General features: G+C 42.6%; 1 protein-coding gene across 3 annotated transcripts in view; it reads left to right on the forward strand.

Annotated features, from left to right (window-relative positions):
- The window catches only part of Tnr (tenascin R), a 391833-nt gene that overhangs the window by 329799 nt on the left and 40724 nt on the right, over positions 1–21310 (forward strand). For all 3 annotated transcript variants that reach the window (XM_028760011.1, XM_028760020.1, XM_028760025.1), the window contains 3 exons: positions 330–480; positions 4397–4666; positions 10475–10660. In XM_028760011.1, coding sequence (XP_028615844.1) covers positions 330–480; positions 4397–4666; positions 10475–10660 — 607 coding nt within the window. The remainder of the gene's footprint in view (positions 1–329; positions 481–4396; positions 4667–10474; positions 10661–21310) is intronic.

Below are 21310 nucleotides of genomic sequence, written 5' to 3' on the forward strand. Positions count from 1 at the left end.
GCCCAAAAAATCTGATAACATTGATCATGACTGTAGAACATTAACTCTTTGACAAGAATCAATCTGCATCACTGCATGACTAGATTTTATTGGCAAACTCAGAAAATCCTGGATAGGCCAAAGAAATGTTCTCAAAAATTGGTTCTTACTGAGCCTGTTGGGCACATTCCTGGACCCAAGCACTTTACTGATAGTTCATGGGGAACAGATGTAGTCTGCTTTCTAATTTCCAGTGTACCCAATTAGCATCCTGCCCCTGTATCTTTCTCTCACCATATTTCTTTTCCAGTGACCCCCTTCTGATTTCTCTGTTTTTCCCCACTCTCCAGAACAATGAAGGAGGGGTGATTGCTCAGCTCCCCAGTGATGTTACATCCTTTAACCAGACTGGACTGAAACCTGGGGAGGAGTACATTGTGAATGTTGTGGCTCTAAAGGAACAAGCCCGGAGCCCTCCGACCTCTGCCAGCGTCTCCACTGGTAAGTGCCTCCAACTCTTCCCATAGCTGTCCAGAGAACTGCCAAGCATTGATGGGTGAAAAAGATTCTATGATTTTCAGAGAGCTGAAATGATTCAGGGACTCAGAAATGGATATACTCTGCCAGATCTTAGCAGAAAATACTCCTCAGCACTCACTCTTGCAAGCATACAGACCTAAGAAAGTATTTCATGGAGGAAACTCTCTATTAATAGTTCTAGTATGTTTCTACTAATCTCACTCATTAACCCTCACTCACCGACCTCTGATTGTCATAAACTTGAAAATCAGGGAGATCCAACCCATTCTTGTCTTCTATCAGACTTGGAGAAATTCAACCAAACTCTTCCAAACCTCAATCTGTTTTATAACACCTTTTCCACTGAATTGATATGAGGATTAAACTGAATACAGTACACATCATTAGCACTATACCGATGCCTGCTTAATACCTGTTATACGCACATATTCACAAAAAAAGGTGCTAGAAGTAGAAGCAGTAGGAGGCAGACTACTTGAAACCAGTAGGCAGAGTTGAGTCACTGAGCAAAGTGATGGCTCAAGTTGATTATTCTTTTAGTGCCCATAGTTTATCTCATTCAGGATCATTGTATTTTCAAGATCAATTCATTAATCATGTCTTATTTTGCCTTATTGTCCTCTTAGCTGGCAAAGGATGTTCAGCTGTAACTTAGCAACTGTGATACACATCTGTGTGACTCCTGAGAGTTGCTCAGAAGTGTTAAGTAGCATTTGGTATTAGGCTTTTTGGTTTTCATTTATTGGTAGAGAAGATTAGATGTAGAGCTTACCCAAGTTTTCTTGTTAGCAATAAAAACAGATGAGTATTAACACAGTTTTCTTTTTTGTAAACAGAAACTGACATGCTACAAAGCCAACCTTAGGTCTTAGGTCAAGAATAAAATGCTGGCTTGGGTAGCACAGGGAACCACAGTACTATTCAATAAAACAATGTCTATAGTTTAACTGTTCAAACTTAGATATTTGTGTCCAAACAGCAACAGGTTCTAAGACATATAGATTTAGTCTAGAAAATGTTGATTTTTTTTTAACTATTGTGGCATTAGCTCATGTTGCATTGGTGTAATGGAATTCCAGAGCCAAGTCTCAAAGTCAGGATCAGATCTGTATCTCTCAAATAATTTTTCTCCCATATTGTCAGCCAGGGAAGTTCTGTTTTGATCTCTTTTCTGTTTTGTACATCCATTTAAGATGTTTTCCTTAAAAACAATGTATCTCTATGGGGAGAAGGCTCAAGAAAGTTCTGTTATAATAAAGAGGACTTCAGAAGAAACCTTATGGAAGCAAAACCCTGATGATCTGGAGGGCTCTCCAGAAGGCCACAGGCACAAATCCAGTCCCCAAGGTTATGCTGGATTCTGAAGACTAGACATTTGCTAACAGGATAGATAATCCACTTCTGATATGGAGTGTCGCCAGGCCTTTCCTATGCCTGACATAAAAAAAAAAAGCATTAGCAGGTACAAGGCTGAAAAGAAAACATGCCTCAGAAAAGGAGAGAGACCATTCCAGTTGAGTAGCTTGTTTCCCAAGTATGGAGAGCACTTAAAGAAGCAATCCAACTCTGTCTCAGTTTTATATCCATATGAATTTTTAAAATAAAATTTGAAGTACTTTTTGAGAGTTCCTTAAAATTAAAATTAAAAGCTCCAAATTTAGAAAACCATGGGAAAGCTAAGCAGCTTTCAATTAAGAAAAGAAGTCCTTCTAAATGGCTTTGCATGATGTACAAAATCACAAGAAAAATGTAAAACAGGAAAAGAAAAGAAAGAAGACAAAAACCACATGCATTCTAATTTTTGAAAGGACTTGTATTTGTTGAGAAATTAGTGCTGAAATTGAAATCAAGGTTGCTACAGCCTTGATTGGAACAGGGCATTAAGACCAGTTGACCAAAGAACAGTGGTATCCAAGATGCAGCAGGAAAAATGGCTGGCTCCCATCCCTGTCTGCTTCTTTTAGGAAACAACCATTTGATTATTTCCTTCTGCTAAGGTCTGACCTACACCAACCCCCTCCTGTGAAGCTCTGAGTCCTCATCTGCACTCAGACTGGCTTTTTCCAGGCAGGCCATTTTATGAATGCAAATACAAGACCTCCTGCAGCTAACGCCCTCTGTGCTACATAATCACATTCTAATATGGCCAATCCATTATGATTAGAGTTGTTGGATCTAAAGAGTTGAAGGACAAAAGCTTTATGTGGTTATCTGATTTTCACTGATGCCTTTTTTCTTCCTCTCTCAAAAAGCTCCAGTAAAGAAAAATGTTCTCCTATCCCTTTTGCAAGGATGAAGAGGATGGTCCATTCCTTGTATTCATTCAGCACTCTTGAGTGTCTACAGGGCATCTAACCACCCTGCGACTAAATTAAGTGAAATAGCAAAGATCTGAGTCACCTAAAGCTACAGCCTATGGAAAAAAAAAAAAGATGTTTTCCATTTAAACACAAGTATGATAAATAGAACTTCATTTTAACATCAAACCAGGTAGCAAGTACAGGATCTACTGATTTTCATTTTAGCTGATGTTAGACTAAAAGCCCCAAGCTGTTCACTAGGAAACAAATGAGCATCTAGAGAATGGCTCAAGTTGGAAAAGCTGAGGAACTAACTCTAGGTTAGTCCTGATGGAGACGCCTGTGCTGGAGACAGAGTTGAAGTTGGCCCAGTGTGTATGAGTTTAAAAACAAATTTTAGCCAAAGATTCCAGAGGAATCTATGGAAAGTTACTTAAACAAACTGAAGCAAAAGAAGATAACCGAGGATGAGATATATATATACCTGAGACTCATAAAAGATTTGAACCATAAAATGGGATATCAGAAATTGAATTACTCTCTGTATCTTTCCATAAGCCCACATGGTCACTCATTTCTGCTTGTCTGTATACCTCCCTCCTCTCCCTCTTCTCTTTTTTCCCTCCTCCCTTTTCTCCCTCCCCCCCTTCTCTCCCTACTCCTCTTCTCTCCCTCATCTCCCTCCTCGCCTCTTCAGTTCTCTGCTCCTCATCCCCACATCTAATGCTTCCTATTTCTCTGTATCTGTGGTAGAGAATCTCCACACCAGCCCTGGCTCTGTACAGGCTAACTCTCTAGAGACAATGTCTAGCACTAGATAGCCTGGGAAACCCTTTGTGTCCTGTGCCTTTAGGCTCCGAAACATGTAGGCACTTGTGGAAGGAAAGAAAGAAAGAAAAAAGAAAAAGAAAGAGAGAGAGAGAGAGAGAGAGAGAGAGAGAGAGAGAGAGAGAGAGAGAGGAGAAAAATGACTCACAAAAACAACTCCAGAGTTGGAGCCCTTTGAATTCAGTTGAGCACATTTTCCTGACTGGCATGTTTCATGTCCACACATGCAAATGCCAGTCTGGTTGTCCAGACTAGATAGAAATAGAAAGAGAAAGCTAGATAGGAATAACTTCTGAATTCTCATAACGAGACTTCGGCAACCAAGTTTGTGTCTCATTTGTCTCTATTATCTCATAGCGCTTTCCTCTGGGCCCAGTGAAGATAAGAGCTGGGCAACAGGCACAGGCCAGAGGTTTTCTGCTCTCCTCCTCTGCCATTACCTATAAAAGAAATAGGTCAGAGTCATCCAAGCTAGTAAGTGCCCTTCTCCTGCCCAGACTGCGAAACACCAGCATCTGAAACCTATAGTCAACGAGTGGAGAAAGAGTCCACGTTCTGGGAGAACTGCACATCAGTGTCCATGGTGTCAACAAATGTGTGCTCCACAGAGAGACTTCCTCTTTTATATCTAATATTCCCCATCTATACAGTACATCCCACTAAGCAAGCTAGTGTAAGAAGGAAAGAGGTAAACAGATGCCAAAGAAGGCTTACGCTTGAATCAACGTCACGTTCTGTTTCTCATGCAGTCATTGACGGGCCCACACAGATCCTGGTTCGAGATGTCTCTGATACTGTGGCCTTTGTGGAGTGGACCCCACCTCGAGCCAAAGTTGATTTCATTCTCTTAAAATATGGCTTGGTGGGTGGCGAAGGCGGGAAGACTACTTTCCGGCTGCAACCTCCCCTAAGCCAGTACTCAGTGCAAGCACTTAGACCTGGTTCCCGCTACGAGGTATCCATCAGCGCAGTCCGGGGAACCAATGAAAGTGATGCCTCAAGCACCCAGTTTACAACAGGTGAGACTGGGGTGGGGAAAAGGACCTGGGCTGGGAGACAACGTGACAATGTTATTGCAGTCAGAGGACATTAAAAAATAGAAGAAGATGATGCATGCTGAGCAACCTTGTTAGTGCAGAGGCTACAAGAAGAACGTTAGAGGTTTGGGGGATTTTACTGGTATTGCTATTCCAGAATTAAGAAAAAAAAAAAAGAGTACCACCAAGTAAGGAGAGCTTGGGTCTCATCCTAACTCGGCCGCCCAGATCTGTGACTTAATGTAACTTCTTTCTTCCTTCCATATGTCTCTGATTTCTCATTTCCGAAGTGAAAAGTTTGTCCAGAAGACATTTAAGCATCTATATTGTTGGCCTAAATGGCAAATCCATGAGAGTTAAGAGAAGGTGTCTATTTCTTGAGACACTTTATTGCCATTTGCAGGAAGCTGTAGAAATTCTCTAAGCCTGAAGTGGTTTCATTACGAGGAGCACTCCTTAGCCGTGTGCAAAGCTCAACCTGCATAGTCACCAGCAAACCTTCCAATGGGGTCCCTGAGTCAATCTGCCATTTGCAACCTCTAGCAACAAGACCAGTTGCTAGAAGATAAGCCATAGACACAGCCATGAACAATAGAAAGATGAGTTAAACCCATTATAATTTTTTTCAGCCTGGAAATGATGCCCACAAGAAAGCTTCATAAAGAGCTTCCTTGAAGAGCTTTACCAGCAATCAGAAAAGCCAGGCCTCAGGGTAACTAACTTTCTCATTCAGAGCTCAGAAGCCTGACCAGCCGGTGTCTAAGAATGATAGGAATGATAGCCTCTCAAGGAAGCAAGGTCCTGTGATCAGGTTAGAGACTGAGTTTCCATGGATCTAGAATATTTGCCCCTTCCTCTCTTCCTTGGAGAGGTTACATGTCAAAGAATGTTTTTGCCAGTTCTTAGTTGATCCAAGGGTCAAAGAAAACTGGTCCCATCTAGAAGATTTAAGAACCATTGTCTTCTGAAGAAACACTAACCTACCTGTCCGACCTTGAGTTGTACTAGCTTGAGATTCTGCTACAAGATGGAGTGAGTCAAAAGCTCTAAGAATATGCAGTAACCAGCTCGCCTTCTTTATCTAGATTTTGAATCACTGATAAACAAGCAAATAGTAAGATATATGCACCTCCAAAATCAGAGCTCCAGTGTAACAGATGGCTTAGTGTTACAGCTGGACAGATTTGCAGACTGAATGGCTGGGCAAGACATGGGCTAGTCTGTCCACAGGAAGTTCTGGAGTACTACTGAGGTTAGGACACAGGAACAGGCCGAGATTGGACCCCTACAGCAGCGAGTCCCATGAGAGAGGGAAGTGAACTGTCAGTGCCCAGGCTTTGCTACACAACTCACCACTTAAGTAAGCCCATCTTCCCCAGTAAAGGAGAGCAGCTGAGAGTCTTACAGTGAGCTCCTCCCACAGAAGAAAGCAAGTGTGAATACTGGTGAACTTTCTCCCTAAAAACAAGTGTGGACTCTGGCAAGCTTGAGAAGGCAGGTAGAGTCTGCCAGAGACTCTTTAAGTTCTTTTTGAAATCCCTGGTACTAGACTACACTGCCTTGCCTGGAGTATAGTCAGTGGTCTGTTTCAGTAAACACACTGTGAGATCCCCAAAGATAGAGTATGCTTCTTAGAAAAAGCAATCAAATTATTCTCATTTCTTTTCCTTTTTCCCCCAGTTAGGCAAAAATGTTCACATAATAGCATGAGGAAGGATGGTCCTGTAAGATCCATTCTTAGTCAGGGTCAGCCTCCAGCATGTGTGTGTGTGTGTGTGTGTGTGTGTGTGTGTGTGTGTGTGTGTGTGTGTATGTGTGTGTGTGTGCTGGTATCTGCTTTGGGCCACATGTTCTGCATTCTTCTCTTAATTTCAACAGAGCTTGTATTTGAAAGTGGCTCCTTTGTGTTCTGCTCCGATAACAAGTTTGAAGAGGCAAGAAAAGAGAAGGGGGCTCTCAAGCAGCATGAGCAAAAGCAAATTCTTGATGTTCAGGTCGGCAAGATGGAGCCACACTGGCTGAGAGCCCAGAAAAATTCCAATCAAGACAATTGCATCCCACCTCCTCCTAAGGAGCTCCCCCTGAGTTTCAGTTCACTGCAGCAGGATTCTCAGTTTCAGGTTGCCTAGTGGATTGGCAGCTGTTAGGTGGCTGTTTTTCCATGCAACCTCCAGCTTGTGCCTCAGACCCATACCAGCTTCCTTAGGCTCCCTTAGGAGAGAGGGAAGTAGGGGTGGATAGAGACAAATAGCTTTGCAGACAGTTCTTCAAGTCCAGAGTTGGCAGATGCCAGCAGAATGATGAAAGGTTGTGCAGACCATCACGGGTAGGGCCCTCAGTCATTTCAGAATTCCGCTTAAATTCAAATTAAGCAAAGTGTTTTTCCAGGTGATGGCTTCGACACTAGGAGTGCACTAATTGCACAGGCAATTAAAACTGAGATTTGCTTCCTGCATGGTGAGCAGGATCTTAGTCTGGGTCTTAGAGCTGCTCTGCAAAGAAGAACCCTGGTGGAAGCACATAGAGGCCAGTAATTAGAAGGAAGCCAGACTAGGAAACCTAGAGCCCTCCCCACTTTTGCAGGCTCATGGAGACTCTGGGGTTAGTTTCCCTAAAATGAAGGACTTCACTCTGAGTCATAAGTTCCCAAAGGACTTAGGCATCTGTGCCTTTGACCTGCATGACCCACACACCTGTACTTAGTGCTTCTTATGGGCTGAAAAGATGCTAGAGTTCTGACCCTGTTTATTTGAAAATCGAGTCCTTGCAGATGGGCAGATTGAGGTGAAGTCATTGGGATTGGCTCTAATTCAACAACTGTGTCGTTATCAAAGGGGAAAATCAGGACAGAGACAGGCATGCATATAGGACATGCCATATGAAGATTCTTGGAGACAGAAACCGGTCAGAGGATGCCCAAGATGGCTAGAGAATCATGAGATGCTGAAAGGCATGTCACAGACTCCCTCACAGCTCTCAGAGGAAAACCACCATATCATGCACATACCATGTGTGTCTCAAGCTTCTAGGCGTTGCTTTCCTATGCAGACCCCAGCATGGATTGTATTATGTGGCAGCTTCAGGTAACAATACAAACATCCCAACCAGAGTTTCATTCCCTTCCCCCTTCTCACTGGTGACTCCATTCTGGGATACCCCAACAAGTTACTTCACAAGTTCAAACAGGAAGCCCTTGACCCTTCAGCTAAGATGCTGGTTTTGGACAGCAGAGAGACATCTTGTTTCTGCAAGGCTGGCTGCCTTTGTTGCAGATGTTCTGTTCCCTGTACCACTTCACCTCAGGCAATCTCAACGCCCACAGCTAAACATATTTAACAAGCCATTTCTAAAAGCGTGGAGGGAGCAATTCTGGTTAAAAAGTGGATAGGACACTTTCAGTTACTTACCACGTACTTTTTGAACATCCTCTGGGGCCACAAGCACTGTTCTAGATCCAGAGGCTATTGAGTAAACAGATGAGAACCTATTTCACGTGAATGGCCTCCAAGTGGTGGGGAGGACTGGGTGGTCAAGGGAACAGCAGAATGAGAGATCATTTCAATCATGCTTTCTAAGATATAGAGGAAAATGGATAAGACAGAAGGAATGCTCCATTGGGTTGAGTCTATCCCTCTGAGAAAGTGGCATTACAGCTAAGAACTGTAAGACCTAAGTCATGCAAGAGCTAGAGAATTATTCCAGGCAAACATAGCAGCTGGTTCAAAGGTTCTGGAGTACAAATTAGCTTGATGTGTCACAATAATGAAAGAGTAAAAGTATTTAAAAAAAATCTGCTCACTCAATGTCCAGTTAGATCGCCGCTGTTGCAAGTAAGAAACATTTAGCATGGAGCAATAGAAAGTTTTAAACAGAAAAAAATGTGATCTAACAAAGACAAAACTAGATAAAAAAAAAAAAAAAGGCTAGCATCAGAGTTCACAGACACAAGTCCTTCCAGAAAGGGTCCATTGGCCATCTGTCTTTGCTGGCATGTTGCAGAAACCTGCTCAGTCCCCTCCTACACAGATGTCCTCCAGCTGTTCTTTCTAGACCCAGAGAGGACACTGATCTCAACTCAGCCCAGTTCTGACACTCACTGCCCAAGCCCTCATTCTAGGAATGAGCACTTCTGTAATTACTGAGATCAGAACAGCTGCTCATTTCAGATAAAACACTATCCCCTCCCATAGAGTTCAGGGTCTACAAACATTAGATTGTACTCTATGCCCTTATAAAAAGAGGAAATCTCTAAGATAACAATTTTTATTTCTGCAATGGTTAATATTCATTAACATGACAAAGTTGAGAGCCACTTAGAAGACACACTTCTGGGCATGTGTATGAACTTTTTAGATTAGGTTAACTGAGCTGCTATACACCCCTAATGTGAGGAATAAATTCTGTGGGCTGGTGTTCTGGATTGCATGAAAAGCAGAAAGTGATCTAAGCATCAATACCTATCCTTCATCTTTCTCTACTTCCTGGTTAGATGGATACAAAGGTACCAATTCCCTTGTTCTCTGTACTCCAGGAACTGTGAGCCAGAACAAACCCTCTTTCCTCTTGCTTTTGTCAGCTGCTTTGTTGCAACAAAGAAAAAAGTTACTGACACTGTCCCCACTCAGTTAAGGCCACAGCCTCTTTGTCATATCTTCTCTGTATATCATTTTACCTCACATGTGTCTGCCCCCACATTCTCTGTCCATCTAACTCCTGGAGAAATAATGTACACTACATCAAGAATGAACATTATCTAGTATGATAACACAGGATGAACAAAGACCAGTTTCTCGGAAAAAATAAGCTGCAAAGACATTCATCTGCTCAAGATCCCTCACACCCACACTGAGTTGACATCACACAACAGAAGCCTCTGTGTTCATATGGAGTCACAGCAGTCTCCTCTCCCACAGGAACAAACGGGGGTGGGCTATTTGCATGGCATTGGCAGACTACCACAGTCTACTTAGAAGAAATAAATGGACCATCCCAATATTAAATTCAAGTCCCAATGGCTGGAACTATTTTGGACTTTTTAAATGACAGATTTTCAAGACAATACTTTTTTACACTGCATGTTCTTACATTGGTCCTCCTCAAATAAGCCTGTGCAGGTGGCAATCCTGGGGGAGAGAAGTAGCTCCCAGAGATGATGTAAGGAAATGCCAATAGTCATTGAGGTTCTTAGAAGCCCAAGAGCACACAAGCAGGTGCCAGGAAGGTCATTGTTGATAACAACAAGCCATCCATCCAGGCTTGGACTCCTATATTTGTATCTGGTGTCATGCTGTGCATTTCACATGCACATCTAATCTGTAGACAACTTGCAGTGTCTTCCTCTTTCTAGGAGATGGCCCTTCAGTTCTAAGACCCTGAAAGAATTGTCTGTGGTGCCATTGTTGTAGGTGTCAAAAGTGGTTAACACTGAGGCCTTACTCCAAAGTGACCAGCTGCCTCATTCTCTTCCCACTATATCACACTCACTATTCACAGTGTAATTTTCCAGTTTACATGCTGCTCAGTTGTATCAAAGCAAGAAAACCCACAGGAAGATAGCTCAAAGTCAGCCATCTCTATTCCATTTTAACCACTTGGGATTGTTCCCTGTTCTCTCCTACTGGATTCTTTTTCCTTGCTTTTAAATTTCTGATATTAATCAGCTTCTTTTCAAGTTTCTAGAATGCTACTTGAATTTTCAGGTGATATAAAGAAAACATAAAATTCACTGACATTCAAGTCCATATCATGTGACCCACCCAAAGGATGTTGGTGATATTTGCTTATTTTTAGAGATTGATGCTCCCAAGAATTTGCGAGTGGGTTCTCGAACAGCAACTAGCCTTGATCTTGAATGGGATAACAGCGAAGCAGAAGCTCAGGAGTACAAGGTTGTGTACAGCACCCTAGCCGGTGAGCAGTACCATGAAGTGCTGGTACCCAAGGACATTGGTCCAACCACCAAGACTACCCTCACAGGTGAGTAAGACCTATCTTTTGAGATGGTTGTTGCATCTATATCCTCACGGCTCTCTCTCCTCAACTTATTTATTTCAAACTACACCAACAAATCCTACTGATTTAATATATTAAGTATCTAACAAAAACATCCCCAACTTTCGAGTGCAGAGCTGTCAATCATTCTAAACACACTGTCATCTCTTCTTTTAACCATGGCAATAATCCTCTACATTTTTTAGCTTAATCTAATCCACTCTTTATTCCAGCAACATTGAATAATTTCTCAAAGTGCATTTTTATTATCCATTATATGATGTATACATTCTAGACATCTAGCATCGCCTTCAAGGTGAACAGTCCTCCAAGGCTGGCTTGTTTTTCTTTACTTCCCCTAGTCTACCTCATCTTGATGGCCTAGTGGTCTCTGGGCTCCTGGCCCAAGGGTTTGCTTCCTTCATTTCCTCAAACACACTGTGCTTCCTGCCCCAGGGCATTCTCACTGCACAAGTCATGCCAGATTCCCTTTCAGCACCTGAGTTTATGCACTACTCAAGGTCAAACAGACCTGCACTCAAACAATCCCCTCTCTACATTGTTCTGATATGTGTGAGCTGGATTATTTGATCTTGACTCTACACCTAAAGCTCCATAAAAGTCAGTTCACGTTTGTTTGTTTATTTGTTTGTTTGTTTTGTTCATTGTTGAATTTAGGGTTTAGCACAAGGCCAACCACATACTGGATCCCAGATCAGCACATTTTGGATAAACAAATGACCAAGTTAATGAATAAAGCTGCAAAAACTTAAAGTGACCCTGCCTTCTATATCCTATAAAGAGTTTGAGCTATGCTAGAGGGGAGTAAGGAAGCACTGAGGGATTTTATGTATTTATGTTTTTACCTACTTACTTTCTGAGACAGGGTCTTGCTGTGTAGCCTACGCTGGCCTCTATCTCACCATCCTCCTGCCTCAGCTTCTTAAGTGATAAACTATACAGTAGCAGCATAATGCTGAGTAAGGGATTTTAAGCAATGCAGTGCAATAAGTAGGTATGTACAGACAAGGGTCAGGGCTGAGACAAACTGCTCAAGAGTCTGTTGGTGATGCCAGAGAAGAAAAGATGGTGTATGGACTGAGGCAGTACCCTAGGTCAACACAATGCCTGGCTGGAGTTGGGGAGGTGGTGACAGATCTTGGAGGAGATAGGACTCAGTCATGGCTCCTCCTCACCCCACAGCATACCTATCCAAGAAAACATACATGTTAGACTTCATCAAAAGGTGGGTGCTTGAGGAATGTCATATGGCTTTCACATGAGAGATGAATGGCACAAAATGCTGTGGGCCAGAGGATGCCCTTGAGCCCATAGACTTTATTTAATGTTTGTGTCTTGACTTGCAAAAGCATTTGCTGTCCTTCAAGTCCAGGGGCTAATCAAGAATGAGAACAGTAAGGAAGAGCACATGATCGGAGCTGTTTTCCTCCGGAGCTGAAATCCCAGGCCTCCTTGCCAAATGAAGCTACTTAAAGTCAACTTTCAAGAGCCCTTTTCCAAACAGATACACAGCTGGAAACCCAGCAAGGAGATGGGAAATATGCTGATGAAGCAGACTAACGGGAGAGAATTGGGCATGGAAGGGACAGCAAGCCTTGTAGAGAGCTGCAACACTGATAAAAAAAAAAAAAATCCCCACAACAAAAAACTAAACCATACAGGAGGAAACAGTGCTCCTTTGCCTACACCTACAAGCTGACACCTACAAGTAACAGGTTTTTTTTGTTGTTGTTGCTGCTGTTTTTTGTTTTTGTTTTGTTTTTTTGCTTTTTTTTTCCCAGAAAGGTGGCTTGGTGCTTGGATAGAAGCTACACTGTAAAATCACTGAGAACCAATCACAGCCTAGTTACTATTCCCCATTATCAGGAAAAAAGAAAAGATTCTGTGTTCACTGATTCTTGTCTTACACCACATGTCTGTAGCTATGAGCACCCCAGTTATACAGATGAGAAAGCTGAGGCTCAGAGGCTCTGGATACTTGCACAAGGTCACAACACTAGCAAGGGAGGTGGTGACTCAGAGCAGCTTCTGAGTCCCCATGAAGATGCTTTCCTTCTCTTGCTGCTGCCGCTAAAGAAGGAAGTTCACTGCTGGGGAGATTAATAAATAGAAACCAGTGCATAATTTAAGGAGGGATTATAGGCATATAAGAAAGCCAAGTACAGTATGCTCCTTTGTGAGCCTAGTTCCAAGGATCACTGCTCTCTCATTGTAGGCTCTGGGAAAAGAAAGGCTCAGGAAGGAGAGAAGGGGAAATGGAAATGATTGGTCCAAATTCTATATAATTGCATGTCACTCTTTGCCCTACTTGGACCCTGAAGTGGAACCTTTCTCAGCTTCTATGCCCTGTGTGCACCTCCTCCAGAAACCTCTTATTTGACTTGGACCCATTCTCATCACTTTCCATGTGCCTGGGTCAGCTGACCCTCTTTCCAAGCCTCTATTTCTTCATTTGTAAGTGACAGTGCTCACCTCATAGAGCCAACATGAGAGTCATATCTTTCTTACTCTTTTTAAAAAATAAAATAGAACAAAAATAGAATAAGATAAAGCAAAAGCTTTCACATCAGAGTTGGACAAGACAAACAGAAGGAAAAGAACCCAAGAGAAGGCACAAAAGACTCACTTGTTCACATACTCAGGGATCCCATAAATCACTAACTGGAAGCTATAAAATATATGCAGAGACCAGTGCAGACACATGCAGGCCCTGTGCATGCTGCTTCAGTCTCTCTGAGTTCGTGTGAGCTTTGACCAGGATGATTTAGAGGCCCTTGTTTTCTTGGGATCCTCCATCCCCTCTGGCTCTTACAGAGTCATATATTTAATGAGTTCAAGGTAGTGCTGCTAACAAGGAGGCTGTACATAGATGAGGATACTGGAGGACAAAGAGGGGGCAGAGTTCTGTTAGCTGGTGGCTGATTTAAGAGGACCTCTTTTCATCAGCATGATGCCCCAAATGAATGTGGGTACCAGCAGCAGAGATGTCCCTGGGAAATGTTTGAGGCCTCTTATCCTGATCCATTGAGTCACAGCCTCGGGAAGTGTGTGGACACACGGAGACACACATTGGCAGAAAGAAAGCATTCATTCAGAGCTCCGCATTTGATGCCTCCACTCAGATTGGAGGCATACAGCTTCATGGGTCTGCCCTTTGACCAGGTTTCCTACATTTTCTGTGTTTCAGTTTCTGACTGTTGACCACAGAGCTTACAAGAGGGTTAAATAAAACCCTATGTGCCATTGTATGTGAGTGCTGACACTGAAGCCTGGAGTACACTGAGTGCACATCCGCCATTGGATTTTCACTGTTTGCTTCTCCACAAAGTTCAACCTTAGATCCGCTGCTGCCTGGTCTTTCCCTGGCACACCTTTAGACCCCCTTTATCTTTACAGGTGATTGCTACAATTAGAGGCAGCAGTACCTGTATTTACAATTCTTGACAGAAGCTCTTGTCTCTGAAGCCACCATTGACTCTTTTGCTGTGAAAGCCCTTCTTGGCTCTAGGGGTTCTTCATCATTTAAAAAGGCTCACAGCAAGCACTCATGTACCCATTAGTTCCCTTCCACAGCTTTGTTCTTTACAACACTGAACCTAGGCTCGGTCTAGAATCCCAGACATCCCCCCACTACTCTATGTAAGGTCATACTCAGAGAATCTCAAGTTTGTTTCTAAACAATAATCTCTGCATCTGCAGTGGTTTTATTTTTTTCTGCTTTTCCTTGCTTGGGTGCCTTCTGAATCTTAATATTTAAGATTTCTTTTAGCTCATCTTCTGAGTCTCTATGATGTCTGCTTGGACTCTATGCATGGAGTCTCCACAGGGTCCCAATGCTCCATAGATTTGCAGGCCCATCAAGGCCCCTCCAGGTTAGAACCTGGCACTGTGCATATAAGTATGTGTGAGTGTTGCTGGCATCACAATTTTGCTCTCTGGCAATGAGCCACGTGGAAGACTCCTGGTACAGGGAGGAGGGAAAGAAGATTCTGGGTTGTTGGCTGAAATAAGGTCAAAGGTAGATTGCCAGAGTCTAATGCAAAATAATAATAAACATCACCGATGCTCTGATCACTGTGTCTGAGGTGGCTCCTCTACTCTGTCCTCAGAAAAGCCAGGAATGCATGCTCTGCCACAAAGGAATAGGCTCTTGTTCACCTGTACATCCTCCCAAACCCCCTTTCTTCCTCCTAGACACCTGTGGATACTTGTGACCAGGAAACCAAATAGAAAGAGCTGCTCTCCACGGTTCCTCATGAGTTCTTCCTAGCCAGCTGCTGCTCAATACCCATAGTCTGATCTGTAAGCAGCAAGCTGATACTCAGAGCATCAATCAATAAGGGAAATGTAGAGCCTGTAGACATTGTGTCATAATGTAAGTTGTAGAAAAAGTAAAGTGACAGCCAGCCACGCATGTCACAACTCACACATACACACATGTACTCACATACACTCAAATGCAAATCTGTATCCATATGCCGTGCTCACACACAGATAAGTGCACATAACTATACCCGCCCTAACTTCCAGCAACACTCACAGATACTTATATGCATACATATGCACTGATACAGTCACACATTCCTACTCTCATGTGCAATAACACCCACTCATATAAACACATACAAACTCATACGCTTACACACAAATACACAGAATTATAAGGTCACATGTATATGCACATATATCATTGTCATACCATATGCACTCACATACTTTCATATATATATATATACACACACACATAGGCTCACATACACACTAATACTGCATACACACATAAATATAAACAAATAATCACACATCTACTTTCACACATATACAAGTATGCACACAAACAGCTGATATCTGCAAGCACACCCCATCAGTATGACTAATCTTTTTCACAGCTTCTGATTGGTAGAGAACATTGTTTGGAGGCCATCTACTAAACCCACCACTTCTTTCTCAGGGCCCAGATGTAGGTCCAAAGATGGGAGAATCAGCTCTATAAGATGTATGTGCAGATTCCATGAAGGAATTTGAGACTTTACAGGGAGGACAACTGTCAAATCAACACTGACCAGGGCATTTGTGTCCATTTCATCCTGACTGCATTTCTCTGCCATATTGGGACATCAGTGATAGGCCTTGAGCACTTGTGACTGGGAGAGATATGGGCCAAGGATCTAAAAGTTCAGACTCCTTTGGGCAAGGTCATAGTGACCCCAAGTGGCCACTTTGGTAGGGGATCCTTTAATAAACAAATGTGACCTGTCAGGAAACAGGAAGGTATGGGGTAAGCTGCAGAAACAGGAGTACACATCTCCTCAGAAAACTGTAGAATCAGATCACTTAGCATGTGTGAGAAGTCCAGTACAAGAGATGCCATGAAAAGAGATGGAGGCCAGGATGCTTATATCTTACTTGGCTCCTTCAACATTTATTTACACCAGAGAAGCAGAAATGGGGTGTTACTATGAGACTGGAGTGGTCAGTCATGCTCCCCATTAATTTCACTGGCAAGAAGAAATTCCACCTGAGAAGTTTATATTACTTTCTTTTAAAATTACTTAGTATTAAATCTTTAATACTACTTCCTTTTTAAATATGACTTTAAAGTCAAGATGAAGTTGGCTGCCTCTTTTAGTGCTTTAACCTTATCCATGTCCCCAGAGGCAGAGGGATGTCATTGAAAGCCTGATTCACTTGAGAAACCCTGAAGAAGTTAATCAAGATGGGAGGGTGGTGCCAGGCAACTCGGCTCTCCAGCTAGCTAAGAAGCAGACCCATGAGGTATGATTTCAGGACATCTTGAAAGGTCCTCTTTCTCCAGACCCCTCTCCACCCATGACATCTCTGCCTCAAAATTCTATCACTGAAGGATCTCACTGTGCTGGGACATGGTCTTATTTTCATAAATAATTTTGCCGGATACAACTTGACACACGCTGTCAAAAAACAAGAAAATGACTGGAAGCTCCTTAAAGGAAGAGTTCTCAGTCTGTCCCTCTCTGGGAAAGCAGCCAGTAAACTAGAACTAACTAACCCCCTAGTCCTGTGTGGTGGCCTTGAGCTTCACAGGCTTGTGGGAGATAGACCCAGGGATTTAGAGATGGAAGGTCTACAGTAGTTTGTGTTCACTTGAAGCCAATCAAGACTGCAGATGCCGGATGAGTTGCTTATGGTTTTGCTAGCAAGAGACGGCTCCTGTGGCCTCCTCCACCTCCCCTATTGTTCCCCACTAATAGCTGCAAGCATGGCTTTCCTGCCAGGAGCAAGCGACTTATTCTCCTTCCATCATGGCAGTTCTTGCATTGCTTCTGAACACACTGGCTCACGCCCATTGCCCTTCAGCCTATAGTAACCCAGTGGTGCTTGCTGTGCCCAATGCTGACCATAGGAAGACTCCACTTTTCTTCTCCACTATCTGTCTTTATCTTAGCTGGATTTCAAGACCCAGCCCAAGTCCCCTCTTCTCTGGCTACTACAGTCCAGCTGAGTCCATCTTCTGAAGCCATTCTGATTTAACAGCACACAGTATTGTCATACGCGAGTCTTAGATTCCAGTTTATTTACAACAGTCCCCAGAGCCAACTTATATGACTCTTAGGGACAGATATTAAAAAGCAGGATAACTGGGTTCCAAACTTAGCTCTATCTTGTACTAACTTAGTGTTCAAGGGGTAGCCTTCTCTGAGCCATATATGTTCATGAAATAAGCTACATGGAAGTTCATAAGGACATGAACAGGTCTATATAAAAGGTACAGTTGGAACTGTCTTCTTCACCATCAGACACTCAAAATCCTTGTTTTAACCTTATCTTTCTGTGCCTTTCTTTATCCTCCTTCTAGATCACCTAGTACTTGCAACTCAGTATTAGCCGTAGCACAAGTACTCAATAAGTAATTCATTTACATTTCCAGGACAGATGCTTTTCTGACCCTCAAAAGGTGATGTCTTATCAACTCATTTCACATCCACATCCCACAGCCTTGTGCCTGACACAAAGGGGACCTCGGTAATACTTGCAGAGTGGATGAGCTTTGTGCTGTAGGGATTCAGAGAAGAATGGCTATGTAGTGGAAGAGTTTAGGGAAGTGTCAGCCCTCAAGCAGAACAAAAGATGTTCTCTAAGGGATGGAGAATAGTGACTTCCGATGGGATGAATTTTCCAAGCTTTTGTTATGAACAGGGACAGAGCCATTTATATGCTCGCACTTGCAAGGATTGAATGGGAAAATAAAGGGAGCGTTGATGGAGAGCAATGGGGTCTTTTCAGTGAAAAAAATCCTTCAGAATGCTCTGTGTGCTGAGAGAGAAGTGTACCAGATATGCCTTGGATACACATTTTCTTCTCCCCCAGAACTGCTCTTTACTTTCTGGCAATGAGCAACAATTCACTTGTAGCTCAGGAAGAAAGCTGCTAAAACTCAAAGGGAAGCAGCAGGCACAGGCCTATAAGAGAGCCTCGCTTCCCTGTGCTCTAGACAGAAAGCCTGGGAAGAGCGCTTTAACTGCTGCTGTTTTCAGGGAGAAAGCAATTCTGTTGTAAATTATTGAACATTTCATTTAAGCTTCATAAATAAAAAACTTGAATGGAAACATTACATACCAGATCCGCTTGGCAACATATAATTTCTGTCTTATTCTCTTGATCTGCCACGTTTTGCCTATGTTGGAAAGTTTCTACTTCATTATAGTCAAGTGAAGGTCTTGATCTTGAGTTTGTGCCCCAAAGGTAACCTGATTTCTCTAACCACGGGTGTTCTGAAGATAGTGAAATATACTGATGGTAATGAATGTGTGTTTTAAATGAGTCTGTATGCACTGAAATCACCTACTCAGTGTAAAGACCGGTACTGAGATCAGCCAGGGGGAGCACCTCACTAATACCCTGATGCAACCATGAGTCAGGGGCTGAGCTTCATCAAATCAACAAAAAAGTATGCCTAAAGCTAACATGTGCCTGCCTGGACACTTTTGAATAATGATAGGGCCACTTACATGAAAGAGCTTAAAAAGCTCTGGCATACCTTCCTGTGCTGGGTAATGATAATATTAACAACAACCATTATGGACAGACCTGTACAGAGAAAATTCACAGAATCTCTTCAACAATCCTCTGACATTGAAATCTACCATTTCCATTCTATAGAAACTGAGGCCTACACATGTTAAGTAATCAAAGTGATCCATGTGGAAAGTGACCAGGCCTGAATATAAAATGTACAGCAGACTCCAAAAGCCTGTTATACTTCAAACTCTACTCAACTTAGGTTGATAGTCTCAGGAAAGAACCAAGCAAATACTAGAGAAGGGACAAGCTGGTTGGAGGTAGGAAAATGAGGCCTAATTCTAATGCTGTCCAGCTAGGGCTCAACTGTATTCCTTCAAGGGAGACTGGTGGACCAGACCAGGTACGATTCTGCTGTAATCACACAGAGTGTGAAGTAAACTGAAGCTAGAAACAGGTGGAAACTTCTGATTTCCATACAGCATTCCTGTTGTTAAAACAAGCCACTGATTAATGAGAGACTACTCGAACCATCCCCTATAAAAATAATTTGTGTTACCTTAGGGAAGCCACAATAGCCCAGAGGATCAGAGGCAGCTAGGACAGGAGAAATTACCCAGGCCTTGAACTCTGAGGTTAGAGATCTGGGAATCTTCTCAAAACGGTCATAAATGCATTCCCATTGCCTCAATCTATCTATCTCTACAGAAATCGCAGTATTTTAGAAATGGGCTCATCTGAAACCCTAATCCAGTGTGACTGGTGTGCTTTTAACATGAGGAAATACACAGAGAGAAGGAAAGTCACAAGATAGGAGAAGCAGAGATTGCAACAGCATTGTTGTAAGCCAGGGAAAGAAATAAATATCATCACTAGAAGTCAGGAAGGGGCAAGGCAGGATCCTGTAAGGCCCTGGGAGGAGTATGGCCTTCTTCTCTTACATCCGGACTGTTAAAGAATAAGTGTCCGTTGTGTTAGGCCACTCGTTATTAGTAGTTTACAACAACCACCACAGATATCTAATAAGGGTGAATAGTAGACTACCCATCCACCTTCATGGGATTGAGATGAAACTCCAGACACATTCATGCTTGAAAACACAGTGTTACACAAGCGCAAGTCAGTCTTACAACCCACAGTTCTCAGTAGCCCTGGGCAGTTCTCGATAATCCTCTTGGAAAGACTTAGCCTAAACATTGGAGGCCCCCAGGGGTAGCAATTAGATTCTTACATTTTTCTATACTCCAAGTCTTAATAAATGAGGGTGAGTTTGAAACCAGGTATAGTAGAAAGATAATGCTCCTCAAAGAGACCCACATTCTAATACTTAGCATCTGTGACTTTGTCACCTTCTGTGGTAAAAAGAAATTTGCTTAAGCAATTAAAGATCTTGAGATGGGGAGACTGTTGTGCAATATCCATTTGAGTCCTACCTGCTAACATTGCTGCCTATAAGTTGGATGTAGGGAGGATTAAGTCAAAGTAGACATGACAATTGAATTCGAGATCAAAGACAGATCATTATCAAAGGGGTTTGATAATGTTAAACTTCAGTCTTTGAAGGTAAATTAAGAGACAAGAAATGCATGCAACCTCTAGAAGCTGAAAAGGCAAAGAAATGAGTCCTCCCTTGGGACCACCAAAGGAATACAACCTTCTGAGCCATCTTAAATTCTAGACCTCCTCAGTTAGAGGGTCATTAATTTGTATTGTCGTGAGCTATTAAATCATGGCAATTTGTCACCACAGCAATAGGAAACTATTATATCAATCAAGCCAGCTGATCTGAAAACAAATGTGGAACAGTAGAGAGAAAGACTCCAGAGAGTTCTCGAAGCTCTAGGAACCTGTCAGCGATCCTTTGTAATGAACTCCCAAGGGATTTCCTGTGAGACTTATACCCTATAATTTTGAATTTCCTGCAAATTCTGAGTCTACCAGAAGTCACTGTAAACTGTAATTGATCCATAGTTTAAATACCCTAGACTGAGTTACTGTCTTGCTGGGGAGTTCACAATTACCAGACTTCTGCACAAATCTATGTTAAGACTCTGAAAATCCCATGTTCACAGCAAAAGTCCATACAGTATGGCTTTCTAGACGTGACCCCCAAATCCCCATATGGCCTCAGGACCTATTTGTAAGATATACACTATAGTCCTCACACACACAGTCAAGGAACTCTTCCCAGGCTCATGTCTCCAATGTCTCTATTGGTTACAGTCTCTTCACACCTTCACAGTTTAAGCAAGAGACTATTTCACCATTTTAGCCAACCTGAGACACATACACACAGGAAAATGTTCTAGACATGACCACTCTTCCCAAAGACACTAACAGGGGGCAGCCTCCCTGCCTTTCTGAGCGGGATCCATAACAAAAAGCCACTTGACTCTGGTTAGTTCAATCCATGAGTTCATATGGATTTTCCAAGTAGCAAAATTGGGATTTCTTAATAGGTAAAATTAGGAGCAAACTGAAAGTGAACTAAACAAAATCTGAACAGGAATTTATGATCATTCACTTCCCTCCTTTTAGTCTTCTTCATTTCATACACTTGTGTGTACATACATATGTGCACATATGTGCATACACACACACACACACACACACACA

The sequence above is a fragment of the Grammomys surdaster genome, unplaced genomic scaffold (genome assembly GCF_004785775.1).
Source record: "Grammomys surdaster isolate TR1022 unplaced genomic scaffold, NIH_TR_1.0 130, whole genome shotgun sequence".
NCBI lineage: Eukaryota > Metazoa > Chordata > Mammalia > Rodentia > Muridae > Grammomys > Grammomys surdaster.